This window comes from Rhinopithecus roxellana, chromosome 8, assembly GCF_007565055.1.
Source record: "Rhinopithecus roxellana isolate Shanxi Qingling chromosome 8, ASM756505v1, whole genome shotgun sequence".
Taxonomy (NCBI): Eukaryota; Metazoa; Chordata; class Mammalia; order Primates; family Cercopithecidae; genus Rhinopithecus; species Rhinopithecus roxellana.
Window position 1 is genome coordinate 21,429,175 of NC_044556.1, and position 23,106 is coordinate 21,452,280.

Sequence of the window (23,106 nt, forward strand, 5' to 3'; positions counted from 1 at the left end):
AGGAATCCAAAACTTTGTTGATAATGTGAAATGCTATGTCAGGGATTTTGGAGTTAGATTTCCTGTCTTATATAATTAAACAGGGAGCAGAAATGCTTTCAAGATAGTAGGGCTGTCCTTCACTGCCGTTTACTGTGAGACACTTGGAAAGTTATTTAACCTTTTTGTGCCTCAGTTACCTCATCTGTAAATAAGAAGTAATAATAGTGCTAACTACATAAAGTTGTGAGTGCCTGGCATGCAGAAAGTAGGTACTTAGTAAATGTGAGCAGGTATTAGTTTAGAATTAAGCTTCAAAAAATTTTAAAAGTGAGATTAAATAAATATGATTGAAAATGAATGCATATATATTTTATTTTCATTTTTATTCTCTTTTCTTCATAGGCAGTTAAAAGAAGAAAATAACAATGGAAAAGAAAAACTAAGGATCATGGCAGTGAAAAATTCAGAAGTCATGGCACAACTAACTGAATCTAGACAAAGTATTTTGAAGCTAGAGAGTGAGTTAGAGAACAAAGATGAAATACTTAGAGACAAATTTTCTTTAATGAATGAAAACCGAGAATTAAAGGTCCGTGTTGCAGCACAGAATGAGCGACTAGATTTATGTCAACAAGAAATTGAAAGTTCAAGGGTAGAACTAAGAAGTATGGAAAAGATTATATCCCAGTTGCCAGTAAGTATGTGTGATTATGTAATGGAAAAGAAGAATTTTACTAAAGTGTTTTAGAAAAGACTATCATTTTGTGGTTGTTTTATTAGCTTCTAATTTTTTTCTTTCCTCTTTAGTCTTGAATTTCTCTTCTATCTAATCTCTTTTTTTTTTTCCTGCACTTAACCATTGTACACTTTTTCCCAGTTTCTCAGATGCCATATATTAGAATGGCACAGAATTTTTTTTAAACAGCTTTATTGAAGTATCATTTACATACCTTAAAATTTGCCTATTTTAAGTGTACTAATCTCTGATTTTTAGTAAATTTTCAAGTTTTGTAACAATCACCACAATCCAGCTTTGAAACATGTCTATCATCCCCAAAGGGTATTTTGGACCCATTTATAATTAGGCCCTGTACTCACTTCTACCCATAGGAAGACGCTAATAGTTTTTGCATCTATAGATGTCTTTTCTGGACATTTCACATAAATGAACTCATATAATATGTGCTCTTTTGCGTTCTTAATGTTTTTGAGAGTCATTCATGTTGTGATATCAGTATTTCATTTCTTTTTATTGCTAAATAGTATTTCATTATGTAGATACGTTACATTTGATTTATCCATTCACTGGTTGATGGACATTTGGATTGTTTCCACTTTGGGATATTATGAATAATGCTTCTATGAACATTTGCATACAAGTCTTTGGACATGTTTTCATTTCTCTTCGGTAAATACCTAGGAGTAGAATTGTTGGGTCCTATGGTGAATTTATTCCAAACTGTTTTCCAAAATGTCTACACTATTTTACATTCTCACCAGCAATGTATGAGGGTTCCTGTTTCTTTACTTCCTTGCCAACACTTGTTCTTGTCTTTTTTATTATTACCATCTTAGTGGATGTGAAGTGGTATCACATTGTGGTTTTAATTTACATTTCTTTTTTTTTTTTAAGACAGACTCTTACTCTGTTGCCCAGGCTGGAATGCAGTGGCATGATCTCAGCTTACTGCAACCTCTGGTTCCCAGGTTCAGGCAATTCTCCTGCCTCAGCCTCCCGAGTAGCCAGGACTACAGGCACATGGGACGGGGTTTCACCACATTGGTCAAGCTGGTCTCGAATGCGCCCACCTCGGCCTGACCTCATGATCCGCCCACCTCAGCGTCCCGAAGTGCTGGGATTACAGGCGTGAGTCACCATGCCTGGCCCTAATTTACATTTTTTTAACAGCTCATGATGAGCAACTTTTCATGTACTTATTAGAATGGCATAGAACTTTAATTTTTTTTTTTTGTTTGAGACGGCGTCTCACTCTGTCGCCAGGCTGGAGTGCAGTGGTGAAATCTCGGCTCACCGCAACCTCCGCCTCCTGGGTTCAAGCTATTCTTCTGCCTCAGCCTCCCTAGTAGCTGGAATTACAGGCATGTGCCACCACGCCCAGCTAATTTTGTATTTTTAGTTGAGACAGGGTTTCTGCACATTGGTCAGGCTGGTCTTGAACTCCTGACCTCAGATGATCTGCCTGCCTCGGCCTCCCAAAGTGCTGGGACTACAGGCTTGAGCCACCATGCCTGGCCTAAAATGTTTTTATAATAATGGTCTACCACCTTTTCTCTTTGAGTTATATTTGTGGCCATATATATAAGTGAGATTAAGAAGAAGGTAAGTAAACATATTCAGGAATTTGTAATCAATAAGTGTAAAATGAAGGAAAGATCAGGGGAAACTATAGGTAAATATATTATGGTTGGTTTCACATATGAATGCATAGTAGACTAGACAGTAGACTTACCGATGTTAAACTATTATGAACTGTGGAATTATGAACCAAAAAAATCTTAGCAACTGTCTGATTCAATATCATTTTATTGGTAAAGAAACCTAGACCCAAGGAAGTAAATAAATTGCTCAACTGGTAAGTAGTAGAATTTAAACCAGAACATAAAATCTTAGCTCCTCTGTTGTATCTGCTTTCCCCAGATGCTATTTGCTTAGATTTTTAATATACTATTTGCTTTTGAAATTAGAAAGTAATCATATACAGATAACAATTTTAAATTGCATTCTCATTTGTGTATCAAGAATTATTTCATATATGGTCAGGCACAGTGGTTCATGCTTGTAATCCCAGCATTTTGGCAGGCCAAGGTAAGAGGAACTCTTGAAGCAAGAGTTCAAGACCAGCCTGGGCAATATAGCAAGACCCTGTCTCTACAAAAATACAAAAGTTAGCTGGGCATGGTGGTGCATGCCTGTGGTCCCAGCTACTCGAGAAGCTGACGTAGGAGGATTGCTTGAGACCAGGAGTTCAAGGCTGCAGTGAGTTCTATGATCATAAGCTCCAGTCGGGGTGACAGAGTGAGACCCTGTCTCTAAAAACAGAATCATTTGAGATATGATTCCGAATGTGGTAATGTATGCTTGATCATTTGTTTCTTGTAGTGCTAAGAATGATACGATTAGGAAATGTGATTTTTTTTCCCCCACTTCTAGGAGGTGTGATTTGGTTATAGTTTGAAGGTAGAAGTCATTAAGTGCTTACCTTGCTCCTTTATAACTGTCTTTTAAAATTCTGTATTATCCAAACCAACAGAAAGGTGCATATGCTAGTGTAGCACCATATTTGTAAAATTTGGTACATGTATTGTCTTATTAACTCTATATTTTTTAGAATAAAATTTTATAGGTAAAGCTTCTTTATGTACCTTGTCAGATCCCGGTTCTCTTCCTCTCTCCTCAGAAATGGCAATTATTCTGAAATTCATGTGTATCCTTCTCATCCATGTTTTAAATACTGTCACATATAGATGCATCTAGAAATATATATATGTTGCTTAGTGTTTTTATGAAAATACTGTTTGCCACTATAATTTGTTTTTCACTCAATATTGTTATGAGATGTATCCATACTGATTTATGTGACTCAGGTTTATTTCTTTTAACTATTGTAGTTTTCCAATTATCTTAATATTTCTTAATATATTTATATATTCTCCTATTGATGGACATTAAGTTGTTTCCATCAAATTCATACAGTTTTTAAAATTTTAAGTTCTGAATAAAAAAGCAACTGCATCCCATGTACGTAAGTTTACATGTGTTTGTTTTGAAACTTGCAGTTAAAAAGAGAATTATTTGGCTTTAAATCGTCTCTTTCTAAATACCAGATGAGTAGCTTCTCAAACAAGGAAGACCGTTGCATTGGCTGCTGTGAGGCAAATAAATTGGTGATTTCGGAATTGAGGTACAATTTTCAGAATCTTCAGTTATAGCAAATAGAATGTTTTTTACTGGTAATTAAGACCCTTAATTGGCTGGGCGTGGTGGCTCATGCCTGTAATACCAATACTTTGGGAGGCCAAGGTGGGTGGATCACAAGGTCAGGAGTTCGAGACCAGCCTGACCAACATGGTGAAACCTCATCTCTACTAAAAATACAAAAATTAGCCAGGCGTGGTGGTGGCACGCGCCTGTAATCCCCGCTACTTGGGAGGCTGAGGCAGGAGAATCACTTGAACCTGGGAGGCAGAGGTTGCAGTGAGCTGAGATAGTGCCACTGCACTCCAGCCTGAGCAACAGAGTGAGACTCCATCAAAAATAAAATAAAATAAAATAAAATAAAATAAAATAAAATAACCTTTAATTGAAGAATTTAAAAAATATACAGAAAAGCTCAGAGAATATTGCAACAGGTATATGTGATTCCACAACTAAGAATTGAATCTTCTTAACCAGGATTGATTCTCCTTAAAATTTGTGGTATTTGTTTTAAATAGGTTTCTCTAAATAAAAAATAAAGCATTACAGGATGAATAATGCCCTTTGCTCCTTATGACTAGTCCCATTTTTCCCCTAAGTATCCACCATCATGAATTGGATATATATTTCTGTATTCATTTTTGTATGTTTACACACGTGTACACAAATATAAATATACTGTATACTGTGTGCAATTTTGCTTTTTCACTCAACAGTATTTTAAAAATTCATTCATATTGAGATAGAGTAGATTAACAAATGGATTTGTGTGGTTAGTTACTTTGAATCACTGTGTAGGATTCTGTCCTATAACAGTGTCATAATTTATTTGTTCCTTTATAGGTATCTTGTTTCTATTTTCTGTTACAAACAGTGCTGCAAAGGACATCCTTATACATGTTTTCTTATACATATATATGAGAGTTTCTGTGGTATATATTCCTAAAAGTGAAATTGCTGGGTCATAGAGTGTGTATGTTTTCAATTTTACTAGATACCATCAAGTTTGTAAAGTGACTGAACCAATTTATAATCCTACAATGGTCTATACGAGTTTTCATATCCTGCCTAAAGAGTTGACTAATATCAGAATTCTAATTTTTTTATCAACTTGAAAGGTGAAAAATAGTACAGTAGGAGATATTTTTATAGAATCTTTCTAATATTTTTTCACTTCTTTTCTTTTGTGCCAGAATTAAGCTTGCAATAAAAGAGGCAGAAATTCAAAAGCTTCATGCGAACCTGACTGCAAATCAGTTATCTCAGAGTCTTATTACTTGTAATGACAGCCAAGAAAGCAGCAAATTAAGTAGTTTAGAAACAGAACCTGTAAAGCTAGGTGGTCATCAAGTGGGTAAGTATATTGAGTTGTTTTAATAAATTATATTTAGAGTTTTGGATGATAGTTTTTTTAAAAAAAAACTTTTATTTAAATTTTTTTTTTTAATTTAACTTAAGTTCAGGGATACATGTGCAGATTTGTTACATAGGTAAGCTTGTGTCATGGAGGTTTGTTTTACAGATTATTTCATCACCCAGGTATTAAGCCTAGTATCCCTTAATTATTTTTCCTGATCCACTCCCTCCTTCCACCCTCCACCCTCTGATAGACCCCAGTGTGTGTTGTTCCCCTCTATGTGTCCATGTGTTTGTTCTCAGATGATAGTTCGTAAAGAACATATTTATCAACTGTTTGGTTTCTATTATCAAACATACTTGATAATCTATTACTAGTTATGGTCTGATAAGACAGCAAAAGTTATTTCAAAATTATTAGACTTTGTATCATTCTTTAGTGAAGTAAAATTGATACCCAGTAAGACATTGGTCCCCAACCTTTTTGGCACCAGGGACTGGTTTTATGGAAGACATTTTTTCCATGGACCAGGGGCAGGGGCAGGGGTGGTTTCAGGATGATTCAAATGCATGACTTTTATTGTGTACTTTATTTATATTATTATTACATTGATGATGAAATAATCATACAACTCATTGTAATGTAGAATCAGTGGGAGCCCTGACCTTGTTTTCCTGCAACTAGAAGGTTCCATCTGGGGGTCATGGGAGACAGTGACAGATCATCAGGCATTAGATTCTCATAAGGAGTGAGCAATCTAGATCCTGCGCATGTGCAGTTCATAACAGGGTTTGTGTTCCTATGGGAATCTAATGCCACAGCTAATCTGACAGGAGGTAGAGCTCAAGCAATAATGCGAGTGATTGGGAGTGGGAGTCATTCGCCTGCCACTCACCTCCTACTATGTGGCCTGGTTCCTAACAGGCCATGGACTGGTACCAGTCTGTGGCCCAGGGGTTGGGGACCCCTGCAATTAAGATGTACCCATTTTAATATACAGTTTGATACGTTTTGTCAGGTGTTTGTGTTTTAATGTTTAACTCTTGTTACCATCACCACAGTCAAGACATAAGACATCTCCATCAGGATCCCTTGTACTTTTTGCCAGTTAACTTTTAAGCTTAATTTTCTCTTCTTCTTTTTTTTTTAAAAAAACCCACAAAACTTTTCTTTAAGTTTAGATTATTGATTTTAGACCTCTTTTCCTTTCTCATCTAAGTATTTAAGGATAGAAACTTCCCTTTAAGCAGTGCTTTGGCTGTATTCCACTACTTTTTTAAATGTGTTGTATTTTCATTTTCATTCAGTTCAAAATAGTTATCTCTTGTGATTTCCTCTTTGACTCACAGGCTGTGTGTGTTTTATTTCCAAATATTTGGAGGTTTTTCCAGATATTTTTGTGTCATTCATGATGACCAGAGAACATACCCTATAGGACTTCATTTATAAGAGTGTTTTGAGACTTGGTTTATTGGCCAGCGTATGATCTATCTTGGTGAATCTTCCAAGTTGGGAATACTAGTAATTAGAAGTGGTAATAAATATAATATGTTATAGATTCTCTTACATCAAGAACAGAGCCAATAAAAGGTAGATAGCCTAGAAAGTGAAATATAATGGGTGTAGAGAATTTATGAGAAATGGCTACTTATGCAAACCTTGAAGGCAAAGTGTATCTTTTCTTGTTTTCATATCTGTGTGTGTTCTCATGTAATCATCTACATTATGCTTTTTAAAAGCTTTCCTGAAGGCTTACTTACTGTGGAGTGGGAGATGTGTATGTTTATAGTGGAGAAGGGACATGTTGAAACAACTACCTCTTATAACCCTCAGTAATTTTTTTTTAGACAGGATCTTGCCATGTTGCCCAGGATGGTCTTGAATTCAAGTGGCATGCACCTCAGCCTGTTGAATAGCTCAGATAACAGGTGCATTCCACTGTGCCTGGTTACCCTCAGTAATTTTTTAAAAAGCATCACTGAATTCTCATTAGCTAGTTTGGAGAGAAAGACGATGGGGTCAGGAAGGATTCACTCTTTGGAGCTTTTGAACCTGCATCTATGTGCAGTACATAAAAATGTTCTTAATGATCTCAAAGTGTCCAAATAAATTTTATGATTACCTTCAGTTTAAGGAAAGGGGGCAACTTAAAACAAATTTTTTACAATGATTTCTACTAAAAAATGGAAGTTAAAAGGTGGAGAAGGATTCTTACATTTGTGGTACAAAGGAATAGTCTTAGCTACCTAGAAAAATGAGTGATTCAGAACTTTTTTCGTCTTTGTTATGTATTTAATTTAGAGAGCACATTACTTATTTCTTGATTTCCTTAATGAATGTCTCATTCTCTGTCCCTTTTAGTACTCTTTAGATCAGAAACTAAACTTTATGACTAAATCTTTCAACTAAGTAGGTTTTTATTCTTGAAGTCTTATTCAGAACAATTTTCCTTTTATGTTTATTAGCAGAAAGCATAAAAGATCAAAATCAGCATACTATGAACAAGCAATATGAAAAAGAGAGGCAAAGACTTGTTACTGGAATAGAAGAACTACGTACTAAGCTGATACAAATAGAAGCTGAAAATTCTGATTTGAGGGTTAACATGGCTCACAGAACTAGTCAGTTTCAGCTGATTCAAGAGGAGCTGCTAGAGAAAGCTTCAAACTCCAGCAAACTGGAAAGTGAAGTAAGTTTGGAATTAGCTTGGTATATATATTAATTTTTGAACTAGAACAAAAGGTGTTATTTTAGGGTTTTATAAAAATTATATGTTTATATCCAGATTTAAAGTTTTTAAAAAATGGTACCATATAAGTTACAAATTATTTTAAAATTACATTTGGAAACCTTTGTATTTTAACTTATGTTATTAAAAGTAGGAAAAACTCTGTAGTGGGTAAAAGGTCTCAAATTTGGTGGAAATAATATTGCATTGCAGCCTATTATTTCTTCCATAGTATAAGTTAATGTGGTTAATATACATTTATAAGTAAAGACTTTGGATTATGCTGTTGGAAGAAAAGGAGTGATAATAAAGGGTTTCAAATTTTAGCAAACCCCCAACCACCTAGGAAGCCTGTTTAATATGCATATTTCTGGGTCCTGTTCCTGCAATTTCTGATTCAGTATATATGGGCACAAGAGTCTGCTTTTTTCTTTTCTTTTTTTTTTTTTTTTTTTTTTTTCTTAGAGATAGGATCTTGCTCTGTTGCCCAATCTGGAGTGCAGTGGTGAGATCATAGCTCACTGTAACTTTGAACTTCTGGGCTCAAGCCATTCTTCTGCCTCAATCTTCCAAGTAGTTGAGACTGCAGACATGTGTCACTATGTCCAGCTAATTTTTAAAATTTTTTGTGGAGACAGTCGCCATGTTGCCCAGGCTGGTCTTGAACTCCTAGTCTCAGGTGATCCCCACCTCAGTATCCCAAAATGCTGGGATTACAGGAGTGAGCCACCACACCTAGCCAGAGTCTATATTTTTATTTTTTGTGTATTTCTGCTGTTTAAAGAATCTGTATTTTTAAACAATTGCATGTAAACCTGAAACGACTACGCAAGGAATTCCATTCTGAAAAGGGGATAATGAGTGTTTTGTGAATATCTTGTCTTCGTTTTCACTAAGGACAGGATAAGGGTGCCTCATTAGGTAATTGTGGACCAGGACCACATGGGTGTATCTTATACTCTACCTTCAAACCAGAGGCTGTAGTCATCTATAGGTACACTTTTTAAATACCTGCTTTCTCAGCTTAAAGTCTATAGCCAAGGCTGAGGAAAAGAACTATAAGATAGGAACTTATGTTAATAATGGAGATGGAGATTTAGACAGTTTATAATTATAGCTACCAGTTTACTTAGGAAATTGCCAAACACTGGGATTAATAAGTTTTTTAAATTACAAAAATAGCACAGTCTTGTTAATGTAAAAGAGGAAAAAGAAGAAAGTGAACCATTGATAATTCTACCACCAGAAATAACTGCTGATACCATTTTATTGTACTTATTTCAGTCTTTAACAGCTACTTAAAAATAGATTAGGGTATTGTCCTTTTTGGATATAGGGGTCTGAATTAAATGACTTATGTTTTACATGGATAGATAGAAGTGATCCTTTGTTTTCACTGTTTGTTTTTCTTCTAAATTGTCAATTATTTTTTAAAATACTTATAATTATGTTGGTTAAAAAGTTATTCACTTTGCATCCTAAATGTTTTTAGCTGTAAGTTTGCCCAATTTATCTAGACACAATGTATTTGAACTTTGAAAAGAGTAGCAGGTGTTTGATCTTAGGATGCAAAGTCATTACCTTTAAAAAATAATTTTACATTTATTTCAATGTGTTTTCAGATGACAAAGAAATGTTCTCAACTTTTAACTCTTGAGAAACAGCTGGAAGAAAAGATAGTTGCTTATTCCTCTATTGCTGCAAAAAATGCAGAACTAGAACAGGAGCTTATGGTAAAACTTATCTTTGTTGCTTCAGATTTACTGTGATTTTTAGGCACTTAATTTGTGACAGCACATTTGTTTTAGCATCATTATTATAAAATATATAGAAAAGTACAAGTTCTACTAAACTCTTCTGATCATTTCTTGTTTGCATTTTTAAGTTAATAGGCTTATATGGCAAGTTATCCAAGTTTTCTCATTTTATCCTAATGGTACTGAAGATAATGGTAGTTCTTTGATATGCTTCTTGATATTTAAAATAGTTTAAATCTTCTCATCTTGATAAAGTATTTTTAACCATTTTGTTAAAGTTTGAAGTATAAACTACTGTGGTTCTTTAAAGAATGGAGTATGACATATTTAATGCTTGACTAATGTACTTTTATGTAAAACTGCTTTTCAATTATACTTTTTTTTTTTTTTTTTTTTGAGACAACGTCTCACTCTGTGGTTCAGGCTGCAGTGCAGTGGCACAATCATGGCTCACTATAGCCTTGGCCTCCCAGGCTTCCCCCTGAGCTTCCCCAGAAGCTATAACCACAGGCACATGCCACCACACCTACTTAGCTAATTTTTTGTATTTTTCATAGAGATGGGGTCTTGCCGTGTTGCCCAGGCTGGTCTTGAACTCCTGGGCTCAAGCAATTTGCCTGCCTTGGCCTCCCAAATCAATTATACTCTTTTAAAGTGTTTTGTGTTTCTAGGAAAAGAATGAAAAGATAAGGAGTCTAGAAACCAATATTAATACAGAGCATGAGAAAATTTGTTTAGCTTTTGAAAAAGCAAAGAAAATTCACTTGGAACAGCATAAAGAAATGGAAAAGCAGATTGAAAGAGTAAGTAATACATATTTAGAATATGAGTGCTGAAAGGAAACATTACTAGCCCCAGCATTTTTTATTTTGTAGATGAGGACACAAAGAGACACAAAAGTTAGTGGCAAGAGCTGTAATTAGAACTCCAATCTTTCTGAATAATTTTTCACTGCTTTAACAGAATATAGTATACCTTCTGTTTCAGCTGTAGTCATTATTTTTGACATTATTAAAGTAATTCTGTAGACTCCATTTCCCTAAAAATATCAGTTGCTTGAAGATTGATTGAGAGGAAAAAGCAGAATAATAGAAGCACTCTTGACCTTGGGTTAAAAGTAGAAAAGAAAATGTGAGACCAAAAATGTAAGATGCAGTAAAAAAAATAGATACGGTAGTCCCTGCTTATCCATGGGAGAGACATTCCAAGACCTTCAGTGGATGCCTGAAACCACAGATAGTACTGAACCCTTATAGTTTTTCCTATACATACATATCTATTATAAAGCTTAATTTATAAATTAGGCACAGTGAGAGATTAGCAACAATTCTAATAGCATCAAACTATTATAACAAAATACTGTCATAAAAGTTATATGAAAACTTGTTCTCATAGAAGTGTGTTCTCTCTCTTATGCCCTAGTGCCTCCTTTGCACTTTTTTTTTTTTTTTTTTTTTTTGAGACAGAGTCTTGCTCTGTCGGCCAGGCTGGAGTGCAGTGGCGTGATCTTGGCTCACTGCAACCTCCGCCTCCCGAGTTCAAGCGATTCTCCTGCCTCAGCCTCCTGAGTAGCTGGGATTACAGGTGCATGCCACCAATCCTGGCTAATTTTTGTATGTTTAGTAGATACAGGGTTTCACCATGTTGGTCAGGCTGATGTCAAACTTCTGACCTTGTGATCTGCCTGGCTCAGGCTCTCAACGTGTTGGGACTACAGGCATGAGCCACTGTGCTCAGCCTCCTTTGCACTTTTGTGAATGTAGGTTCTATGAGGCATCTTCTTTGAGAATAGCCTAGTTTCGCTGCAGTTGAAGACTTGCTTTGGATGGTATCCTTTCTCCTTAATCAGCTTCTTCATCTCTGCTGGAAATGTGACAGCAGCTGCTTCATTAGCAGACACAGCTTCTCCAGTAATTTTAACATTTTTCAGTCTAAACCTGTTCTTGAATCTGTGTAATTATTCCTTATTTGCAATAAATGACTTGGTGTCACTTGTTTCAGGGGATTCTTGCTGAAGTCTTAATATATACTCAGTACTTTGTGGTGCAACACATTGCAGTCAGTTGGAACATGTTTTCTGTTAATGCCTTCCACTTACAAATTTAATGCCTTTTCTATTTTAACTAAGCACTTATACATTGTGGTTGTAACTTTTGTAGTTTGAGGTACAACTGCCCTACTCGCATGAATTTATTTTTCTTTCTTCACGATTTCATGGATAGATTTGTTCTTTATTGTAGATCTTAGCAACCTCAGCACGCAATTTTTTTTCTCTCCTTATTAAGAACCTTCACCTTTTCACTTAAAGGAAGCATGCTAAGTCTTCTCTTTGTTTTTGTTTTGAGAGGGAGTCTTGCTCTGTCGCCCGGGCTGGAGTGTAGTGGCCGGATCTCAGCTCACTGCAAGCTCCGCCTCCCGGGTTTTACGCCATTCTCCTGCCTCAGCCTCCGGAGTAGCTGGGACTACAGGCGCCTGCCACCTCACCCGGCTAGGTTTTTTTTTTTTGTATTTTTAGTAGAGACGGGGTTTCACCGTGTTAGCCAGGATGGTCTCGATCTCCTGACCTCGTGATCCGCCCGTCTCGGCCTCCCAAAGTGCTGGGATTACAGAAGTCTTCTCTTTGACATATCCAAATTGGATCTGCATCCAGATAGCATCACTACTCTTTTGCTTTGGGGCCATTATTAAGTAAAATAAGAGTTCCTTGAACACAGGCATTATGATACCATGGCAGTTGATCTGATAACCAAGATGGCTACTAAGTGACTAACGAGCAGGTAGCTTATACAGCATGGAAAATGGATCATTATTGTCCAGAGCTGGACATAGTGGGACATCATGAGATTTCATCACACTACTCACAACTGCAAGTCAAAATGTATCAATTGTTTGTTTGTGGAATTTTCCATTTAGTATTTTCAGATCAGGGTTGACTGCAGGTAACTGAACTGTGGAAAGTGAAACCACGAATACCACGGGGCTGCTGTAATTTAGATGAGCGTAACAGAAGAATGGAGCAGACAAGAGGAAAAAGACAGTGAACTTGAATGTAGATTAATAGATATTATGCAGTCTGAGCAACAGAGAAAAAATTTTTTTTCCAAGAAAAGATTTATAAAAAAAATTGAACAAAGCCTCAGGGATATATGGGGAAGCACCTATCAGAAGGTCTGATATTCTTGTCTTCAGAGTCAAAGGAGAGAATGAGATTAGTGCAGGAAAGTATTTGAAGGAATAGTGTCTGAAAACTTCACAAATTTGATGAAGGAAATAAATTTACAAATTTAAGAAAATCAAAGAGGATAGTGTCAAAGAAAACTACTTCTAGACACATCAAAATCCTTGCCAAAAGCTAAAACAAAAGCTTTGAAAACACCCAGAGATAAATGACACTGCATGTAAGGGAACAAATGTTAAAATTACTGCAGATTTCTCATCAAAAACTATGGATGTAAGAAGACAGAACAACATTTTTTAAATGCTGAAAGAGAAAAAACTGTCAATTTATTTTATATCCAGCAAAAATATTCTCTGGGAATGAAGGTAAAATAAAGACATTCTTAGATAAGGACAGCATAGAGAATGTGTCACCAGCAGACTTGTTCTAAAATAAATGCTACAGAAAGTTCCTCACAGAAAAAAAATACCTGAGAGAAACTTGGGACCTCAGGAATAAAGGAAGAACAACAAAAACAGTAAATATTTGGTAAATACAGGATTTTTGTAATATCTATGGCAGTTGAAAGAAGAAATTATAACATTTACTGATCAGGTATGTTGATATAATACATGTGACAACTACAGTGTAAAGGGGGAGATATAAAGGGACCTATATTCTTAGTTTCTACATTTTGCTTTTTTTTCTTCAGCCTTTAAGTTCAGGGGTACACGTATAGGAGATGCAGGTTTGTTACACAGGTAAACATGTGCCCTGGTGGTTTGCTGCACAGATCATCCCGTCACTTAGTTATTGAGCCCAGCATCCATTAGCTATTCTTCCTGGTGCTCCCTCTCTCCCATCCCACTCCCCTATAGGCCTCAGTATGTGTTGTTCCTACCCATGTGTTCGTGTGTTCTCATCATTCAGCCCACACTTATAAGTGAGAACATGCAGTATTTGGTTTTCTGTTCCTGTGTTAGTTTGCTGAGGATAATGGCTTCCAACTCCATCCATGTCCCTGTTCCTTTTCTCTGCAACCTCTCCAGCATCTATTTGTTTTTTGACTTTTTAATAATTGCCATTCTGACTGGCATGAGATGGTGTCTCATTGTGGTTTCAATTTGCATTTCTTGAACAATCAGCAATGTTGAGCTTTTGAAACTCAAGACAATTTGGCAAAATACAAAAATCTATGTAATTTCTATTATAGTTTCACATGTATTTAATATTTAAAATGTTTCTAAATTTTACAATATTTAATGTGAAAATTCTGTTTTCGTGTTTAGCTTGAAGCTCAACTAGAGAAAAAAGATCAACAATTTAAAGAACAAGAAAAGACTATGTCCATGTTGCAACAAGATATAATATGCAAACAGCATCATCTTGAATCACTAGATAGACTCTTGACGGAAAGCAAAGGGGTAAAATCATCCTTATAAAAGTGCTATTTAGAAGTTGACTAATATTTTATGTCTATAACTTGCCTTTAAATCTAATCAAATCAGTTAACAGGCTGTTACTACTGCTAAAATGTTTATTTGCATACTTTTCTTACTGTTTTTAGGAAATGGAAAAGGAAAATATGAAGAAAGATGAAGCTTTAAAAGCATTACAGAACCAAGTATCTGAAGAAACAATCAAGGCTAGTATGCTAATACTTTAATTTATTTTTCTTTCTTTCCTTTTTTAGCAGAATCTCTGTCATTTGCCTAGGCTGGAGTGTAGTGGCATGATGATAACTCATTGCAGCCTTGAACTCCTGAACTCAAGTCATCCTCTCACACCCGCCTCCTGAGTAGCTAGGACGAGTGTGCTCTAACGTGCCTGGCTGATTATTTTTTTCTTTTTGGAGACATTCTTGTGGCTTTTTTACATTTCTCTATAGATTGTAAACATTGTATAGATAAAAGGCAATTCAGAGCTGAAGATTTGACCTGACTCAATGAACTTAGTTTCTTTAAATGTATTTTCTTTAGTGCGAATTCTGATCTTGATTACTTGATAGTTAATCATTTAGTTCATAGGTTATCTAGCCTCTTTTTGTCTTAAAACAATTTTTATAACTCTAAAAATTGTTTTAAATTTTAGCTATAATTGCTACTTATTAGCATTACCCCCCCTCCAAAAAAAAATTACCAGAGGAAGTGTAGGAAGAGAAAACTAAAAGTGATTCAATTTTGCTTTATTTTACTTGTTGGCTTGTAAGATTAATTGAGATAAAGCCAGAATTTCTAGCTAAAATATGGCTTTCTGGCTAGTATATCTTCATGGTTAAAAACATGGGCTTTGCTGTTAAATTGGGTTTCAGTGTGGTTTCAGGTGCTTACCGACTCACTGTAACCTTAGCCAGGTTATTTAACTCTTTGAATTTTAATTTCTTCATCCGCAAAATAGGAATGAGAAAACCCTAGAAGAGCATTAGTGTGAGAATTAAATGTAATAGGGTGTATAAGGTGCTTAGCACATACTGAGTTGCCCAAAGTTTTGTAACTAATTGCTATGTATTTAATATTTTCTCTTTTGCATTTTTGGTGTTAAACATAGGTCCAAATATGCTATGACCTTTATTCTGTCATATGTAGCTTGAATATAAAAGATTTGTTTTAAAGATACGATGTTATTTTTTGCCTACTATTCTGTTTTGAATTCATTTTGTGACTGTGTATGCCCATATAGACATATTCATAACTATTCCTGTAGTATTCACCAAAACTCTTAACATTTAATGCAGTCAGTTCATTTCCCTGTGTTAGAATAGCCCCAAATTTCATTAATATTAAAAAATGATTACAGAGATTGTAGGCATGAAATACTTTTATTAGATAAAACTCATATAGCCACTTACCTCCTGCTTTTCATTAAACTACCAAACATAACTAGGCAGTCATCTGGTAAGGTATTTCCATATGTTAATAGCCAGATGAGATGGAAAAGAAATCAGCAAAAGAACGAATAATGATGTTGGATTTTATTCGTTTAACATCTTTAGTAGGTTTGCTGTTTAGGGAAAAATCAAAATGAGGAAGAAATACAGAAGTCAAATTCGTATGATTTAAGCTATATTGACTGATTCTACATGTAAGTTATCTATAGCAGCAAAATAGAAGCCTGAAGTCTACTTCTGTCCTCCTGATCACGTCATTACTACCTTCCTTTCATGACTTTTGTTCATGTCTCTCAACATGCTTCAACTTGTTCTCTGCAAAAGAAACATGAATTTTTTTATCTATAGGAGAGTTATAAGGATCAGTTTAAAGTTGTATCACTTAAGCTAACAGGTTGATGATAAAATTCTGAACTAGTAACAAGAAATCAGTAAATTAAACCAGTTGTTACCTGCTGTTAAATAGAAAATTGAAAAGGTGCTTATTAGATTTACAGATTTTATTTCTTTTGTTTTGTTTTCCTTTTATTTTCTACTTTGGATTCCCCAAAACCCCCACAAAGATAGTCTTACAAGAAGAGCTTACCTTCTTTTCTTGAAGATGCATAGCCTAGAGCCCTATCTGGTTGTCTCCAGACTGTGCACCTGAGGAGCTTCGTTGGTTCAGCAGAGTGGTGTTTGTTTTTGTTTTGATTTCATTTATTTATACAAACATACACATTTGCAAGTGGTTTGTATACAATGCAAGATGTTTATCTGTATGAGGGTCAGACTTTCAAACTCTGTTCAAATAAGAAATTCAATAGAGTAGTGGATGTTTGGGGTTTTTATTAATTGTTTATTAGCTATAATTGATTTCTAATTTATTTTTTAAAATTTCAGGCCCACAAAAAAATTGAAACAATAGTGTACTCCTCACCTAGATTCACTCTCTGTTAAACTCTATTAAACTCTAGGTACACTCACTTTATCTCTCTCTACACATATACATGCATGCATGCTTGTGTGTGTCCCTACCAACCCACCTCCCTTTTGCCAAACCACCTGAGAGAAGGTTACGGATGTCATAATACTTTACCCCTTTAATATTTAACATGCATCTCCTATGAACAGAGAATTTCTCCTGTGTGACCACACCACCACTATGCTACGGAGAAAGTCAACATTAATTCAGTAACATCATTCAGCACTGTGCATACTAAGATTTCCCCAATTACTTAAAATTGTCCTTTATAGCCTTGCTACTCAAAGCATGGTCTGTGAACTAGCAGCATCAGCATCACCTGGAAGCTTGTTACATTTGAAGAGTATCTAGCCATGCCCCAGACCTGGGACTAAACTGAATCAAGTATGATGACACAAAATTTAAGGAGACACTCTCAGGATTATATACCTTATTTAAGGTGATGACTGTCAGATCTCATTATTTTAAGGGCGTATATTTTCATTGATAATTAGCAAACCAACTTTGGAGTCTTTGAGGGTCTTGGGGACTGTGTGAATGTCCTGTTCCTCAATAACCTTACAATCAATGGCTTTCATATCTAGTGATGAATCTTGCCCGAATGAGTTATTACACTGTTAACTATAAGGTAGTGATATTCTGACAGAATCATAGATTTTAGTTATTTTTTCTCTGTGTGAAGGATGATACAAGTCCCAATGCCCATTCTCTTTCATAAAAAAGAAAATATGTATTTATAAGTTTCATAAAACAAATGTTAGTTAAAAATTATTACTAAGGCAGCAGTTTATTAACAAAGATAGTCATTCAGAATTACAGATTTTTTAGTTATTAATGGTTTCATACACAGACTATAAGGGTGGTGTTCAAAAACTGTATCTTATAAGATTCCCTTTTTAGAAATAAGAGTGGCAAAGATAATTTCATGATGTAGAATAGAATGCAAGAGGGAATGTTTTCTCTCATTTTTTCATCTGCTAAGAAATCTAAGATTTCTTTCACTTTTTCAAGACTGCTTGCTATAACATTATTAGCATTAAGAGGAAGAATACCATTGAGAAGCTCAAATTTACAATAAAGAAAACAAGGAGTAAGGCAAGAATCTTATTAATAGCTAGGATGTGGAGCATGTATGCAATACGTGGGCCTTGCACTAAAAGTACCGAATTTGAGTTGCTGTTTGGTATTAAGGTAGTAAAGCAGTGGCAACTATATGAACACTTGGACCAAGTTAAATTGCTGCCTTTCTGAAAATATTTTCACTGTTTCAAAGCAAAGAAGGTTTCACTTCTTTTTTCCTAGCTGACAAATTATAATTTCTTAGTAACTTCAGCATTTCAAAATATTCTCATTAAGGCCAGGCAAGGTGGCTCACACCTGTAATCTCAGCACTTTGGGAGGCCAAGGCGGGTGGATCACCTGAGGTCAGGAGTTTAAGACCAGTCTGGCCAACATGGCAAAACCTGCTCTCTACTAAAAATACAAAAATCAGCAAGGCGTGGTGGTGCATACCTGTAATCCCAGCTACTCAGGAGACTGAGGCAGGAGAATTGCTTGAACCTGGGAGGTGGAGGTTGCATTGAGCCAAGATTGCACCACTTCACTCCAGCCTCGGCTACAGAGCAAGACTTTGTCTCAAAAAAAAAAAAAAATCTCACTTGAACATCGTTAACAGTACGCTAGTTTGTACTCATTTTCCTATTTTTCTTATTCAAGGAGGCTTAAGAAGTAGGTTTAAATACCACTTACCTTTTAAAGAAAAAGTTTTAGGGTGTTTGGCCTACAGGTTCTTGACAGTTGGCCCCAGTTTATCTTGTCAATTGTGGCTCCCAAATAACCATTTCCTACAAATTAATCTTCTTATTACCCTAGGCTCTTGCCGACTTCTTATCACTCCCTTTCACAGGGCCTTGCTTCTGAGCATACTCCCTTTTCCTGGAATGCCCTTCTAAACTTGTCCAACTCTTTATTTATTCTTCAGGATTCCATTCCTTGGTTTTCTCTTTGGTTTCCTCATTTGCACTGAAGAATTAGTTTACTCAATAAATATCTTCTTTAATGGCATTTTATATCCTAAGTAGGACTGTATATTCACTATTTGAAGCACTGAGGTAACGTTAGGAGATAAATCTGTAAAATATTGAGTATATCGGTGTTTTTCCTTTTTTCCTGCTTAGGTTAGGCAACTAGATTCAGCATTGGAAATTTGTAAGGAAGAACTTGTCTTGCATTTGAATCAATTGGAAGGAAATAAGGAAAAGTTTGAAAAACAGTTAAAGAAGAAATCTGAAGAGGTAAATTAACATTTAGTTTATATATAGCGTGTATTTCAAGTGATTTTTTTTTTTTAAGATGCATGAGATGTAGGACAAAAAAAAAAATATATATATATATATATATATTTCTTTCTTTCTTTTGAGACGGCGTCTCCCTGTGTCGCCCAGGCTGGAGTACAGTGTCACAATCTTGGCTCACTTGAACCTCTGCCTCCTGGGTTCAAGCAATTCTTGTGCCTTAGCCTCCTGTGTAGCTAGGATTACAGGTATGCACTACCACGCCTGGCTAATTTTTGTATTTTTAGTAGAGACAGAATTTCACTGTGTTGGCCAGGCTGGCCTTGAACTCCTGGCCTCAAGTAATCCACCCACCTGAGCCTCCCAAAGTGTTGGGATTACAGGTGTAAGCCACCGTGCCTGGCCAAAAGAATATGTATCTGATATAAAAAAGTATTTCCAATAAAATGTAAATTCCAATTTTCTTTAAGGAGCAAACATTATTTCAATGCAAAATAAAATATACCTTAAAATTCTAATTCTTTTATTTATTTTTAGAGAATCAGAAGAATAAATTATTAATATTACAGTCATTCTAATATAAAATTACATGACACCTTGAACATTGTTTTAGATTTAGAGGTTTAAATTCTTCAAGAATTTTTCATTTTGTTTTTGTTCTTGTTGTCTGTAGGACTGAGAATTAACTTTAGAATTTCAACTTTTTTGAGATAAGTTTCTCAGATACTGGATTGGAAACCTTTTTTTTTTTTTTTTTTTTTTTTTTTTTTTTTTTGAGATGGTGTCTCTCTCTGTCACCCAGGCTCGGCTCACTGCAACCTCTGCCTCCTGGGTTCAAGCAATTCTCTTGCCTCAGTCTCCTGAGTAGCTGGGACTATAGGTGCATGCTGCCATGCTCAGCTATTGTTTTGTATTTTTTTTTCTTTTTTGTAGAGATGGGGTTTCACCGTGTTGCCGAGGCTGGTTGGTCATGAACTCCTGAGCTCAGGCAATCCGCCCACCTCAGCCTCCCAAAGTGCTGGGATTACAGGCATGAGCCATCACACCCAGCCTTGGAAACTTTTCTTGAACATCTTACTCATCTCTGTATGTTCAATTTGTAGCACTTTACTTTGGTTAGGCACTCACTAAACATTTGCTCAAATGGATAATCGTAATGAAGAATTTATTTGTTAGAATTTATAATATTATGTATTTTAAGCTTAAAATTTATTTTTAGGGGCCAGGCGTGGTGGCTCACGCCTGTAATCCCAGCACTTTGGGAGGCTGAGGTGGGCGGATCACAAGGTCAGGAGATCGAGACCATCCTGGCTAACACGGTGAAACCCGTCTCTACTGAAAATACAAACAATTAGCCGGGCATGGTGGCACGCGCTTGTAGTCCCAGCTACTTGGGGAGTCTGAGGCAGGAGAATGGCGTGAACCCAGGAGGTGGAGCTTGCAGTGAGCTGAGATCGCACCACTGCACTCCAGCCCGGCAACAGAGCGAGACTCCGTCTCCAAAAAAATAATAATAATAAAAATTAAAACATTTATTTTTAGAAATGGTTCCCAGTGAATTTTAATCAAGGTTGACTTTTGGCCACTCATTGTTGCTTACGCCTATAAGCTCAGCATTTTGGGAGGCCGGGAGTTCAAGACCAGGCTGGGCAACATGGGGCAAAACCCCATCTCTACAAAAAAATTGAAAACATTAGCCAAGTGTGGTGGTGCATACCCGTGGTCCCAGCTACTCAGGAAGCTGAGGTGGGAGGATCACTTGAGTCTAGGAGGTCAAGACTGCAGTGAGCCGTGATCACGCCACTGTACTCCAGCCTGGCAGCACAGCGAGACCCTATCTCAAAAAATATATATGTGTATATATATGTATATAAATATAATATATTTATATTTACATATTAATCAAGATTGACTTGAATATATCAGAAAGGTCTGATGAGAAAAACAGAAGCCTTTATATATTTTAAATAGAGCAAATTTATACAGAGAATTAGACACACAGGTGATGAAAGGGTAGAGAAGCCAAACAGTATACCACAGAGACTCAGAGATTATAAGCAGGGACCCACTACCATTGTTAAGGTTAGAGGAACACCAGGAAAAGATAGTGTGATCATAGTCTAGAAGCAGGGCTGCCTGTCTGGAGCTGGGGCCAAAGAAAAAGGGTCTGTCCAATAGGAACTGTGGCAACAGAGGAGGAGCACTGCAGCTACTGGCCATTCCCATTGGCTAAACCTATTTGTAATCTAGAGGGCAAAGGAGGCCAAGAAATGCGGTTTCCTGCAATATACAGAGCAGAGCAGGGGAAAGGCATGGGTAGATCTAAGAGTAAATAATGTAGTTGACCAGCACTCCAGACTTAGGTGCATCAAGTAATTATATAGCCTTAGAAGTTTAAAAAAAAAAAAAACAACTTCAGATTTTATGTGGTCATGTCTTCTTCCCTCCACCTTCCTTTATGAAGGAAGGTATAGCATCTTTGACAGGCATATATTTTTCTACTCCAATATGTAGAAACTAAATCATCTAAACTGTATGTACTTGGATTTTTAAAAGTAAGAATGTCCTTTTTTTTACTATGATCTTCTTTAAAGTAGTATACAAAATACATTATTTTGGCATTTATTTTACTGCTCATGCCCACACTCCGCTTCAGAATAAATAGACTTGGCAGAGATGGAATCTACCTGGAGGTAGGCAGCATTTGTAATAGGAGAATTCGTTGAGCTTTAGACTTTGCATTCATAGAAACAACATCAGAGACTAGGTTAGATAACAGATATTTACACACAAAATAAATAGAACGATTTTTTTTTCTTTTTTTGAGACAGGGTTTTGCTTTGTCGCCTAGGCTGGAGTGCAATGGTGCAATCTCGGTTCATTGCAACCTCTGCCTCCCAGGTTCAAGCAGTTCTCCTGCCTCAGCCTTCTCAGCAGCTGGGATTACAGGCATGTGCCACCACACCTGGCTCATTTAGAACGATTTTTAGAACAACTGGAAATACATACCTAGGCTCAAACTGAATTAGAAACCAGAAGCAGTAATCAGGTATATTTGAACAGACTAGGGAGTAAGTAAATTAGATTTGCAAACTCATTTATTACCGCTCAATCGTTAGCTCAACTGCACATGCATTGGCTTGCTAACTTAAAAGTTCATCTGTCACGTGCTCATGTGTATTGATAAAAAACATGGAGAAGAATCCAAGTACTGACTGTTGACTTATTTACCTTTACAGCAAATTATGTCTTACAGAGAAAATTCTTTCTAATGTTGGTTAATATAATTAACACCTTGTAATAGCAGAATTGTGAAGTTTTCATCATATATAACTGCATTTTAGAAAACCTGATTTGAGTAATAGTGCATCCATTCTGTTAATAATAGGTAATATTATAAAGATGTTCTTTTAAATCAGGGAATATGCCCCAATCATATAACTCGCTGAATAATTAAGTGGCCCTAGGGCACATTGGTAGAAATTTAGCCACTTGTAAAAACTACATGTTGATTACCCATTGCAAAAAGCTAATGTATATTCCTCTGTGCTTTTGCCTCAGCCACGTATTCTTTTCTGGATGTTGAAATAAATATGATTATGATGAAAATACTTTGGGGTTCTGAATTTTTGGAAGATATTTAACTTCATATTAAAATGTTTTTAACAATGCTTTTAAAATAATAAAGTTATGTGTTCATGCAAAATTACATTGTCAACATAATAGAAGAAAGTAAATGCAGAATAGATGCGAATAAGCCTAAATGTTTTCTGCATAAAAATTTTATTCAATAAAATCAGTCGTTTCATTGATAAATATCTTCATTTAAATAGATGGACTTAGATTTTGAGAAGCTGGCATCATATGTTTCTGCATTATATTTTATCTTTAAGCAACAATTATGAGACTGTTTCTGCTTTGGGTACATAGTAATACTAGATAAAATTAAGTGTAAGGTAGATTTTATCATTTAAATTCTACTTTCTTATTTACTTCAATTATAAAATATTAAGTACTCTGGGAATAATACATTAGTAGAAAAT

At 35.7% G+C, this 23,106-nt stretch overlaps 1 protein-coding gene across 1 annotated transcript in view; it reads left to right on the top strand.

Annotated features, from left to right (window-relative positions):
- The window catches only part of CCDC18 (coiled-coil domain containing 18), a 109,062-nt gene that overhangs the window by 29,700 nt on the left and 56,256 nt on the right, over positions 1-23,106 (top strand). The window contains exons 9-17 of the mRNA XM_030936760.1: positions 385-676; positions 3,781-3,905; positions 5,113-5,273; positions 7,742-7,965; positions 9,627-9,737; positions 10,433-10,564; positions 14,208-14,342; positions 14,486-14,563; positions 18,947-19,063. Of these exons, the coding sequence (XP_030792620.1) occupies positions 385-676; positions 3,781-3,905; positions 5,113-5,273; positions 7,742-7,965; positions 9,627-9,737; positions 10,433-10,564; positions 14,208-14,342; positions 14,486-14,563; positions 18,947-19,063 (1,375 nt within the window). The remainder of the gene's footprint in view (positions 1-384; positions 677-3,780; positions 3,906-5,112; positions 5,274-7,741; positions 7,966-9,626; positions 9,738-10,432; positions 10,565-14,207; positions 14,343-14,485; positions 14,564-18,946; positions 19,064-23,106) is intronic.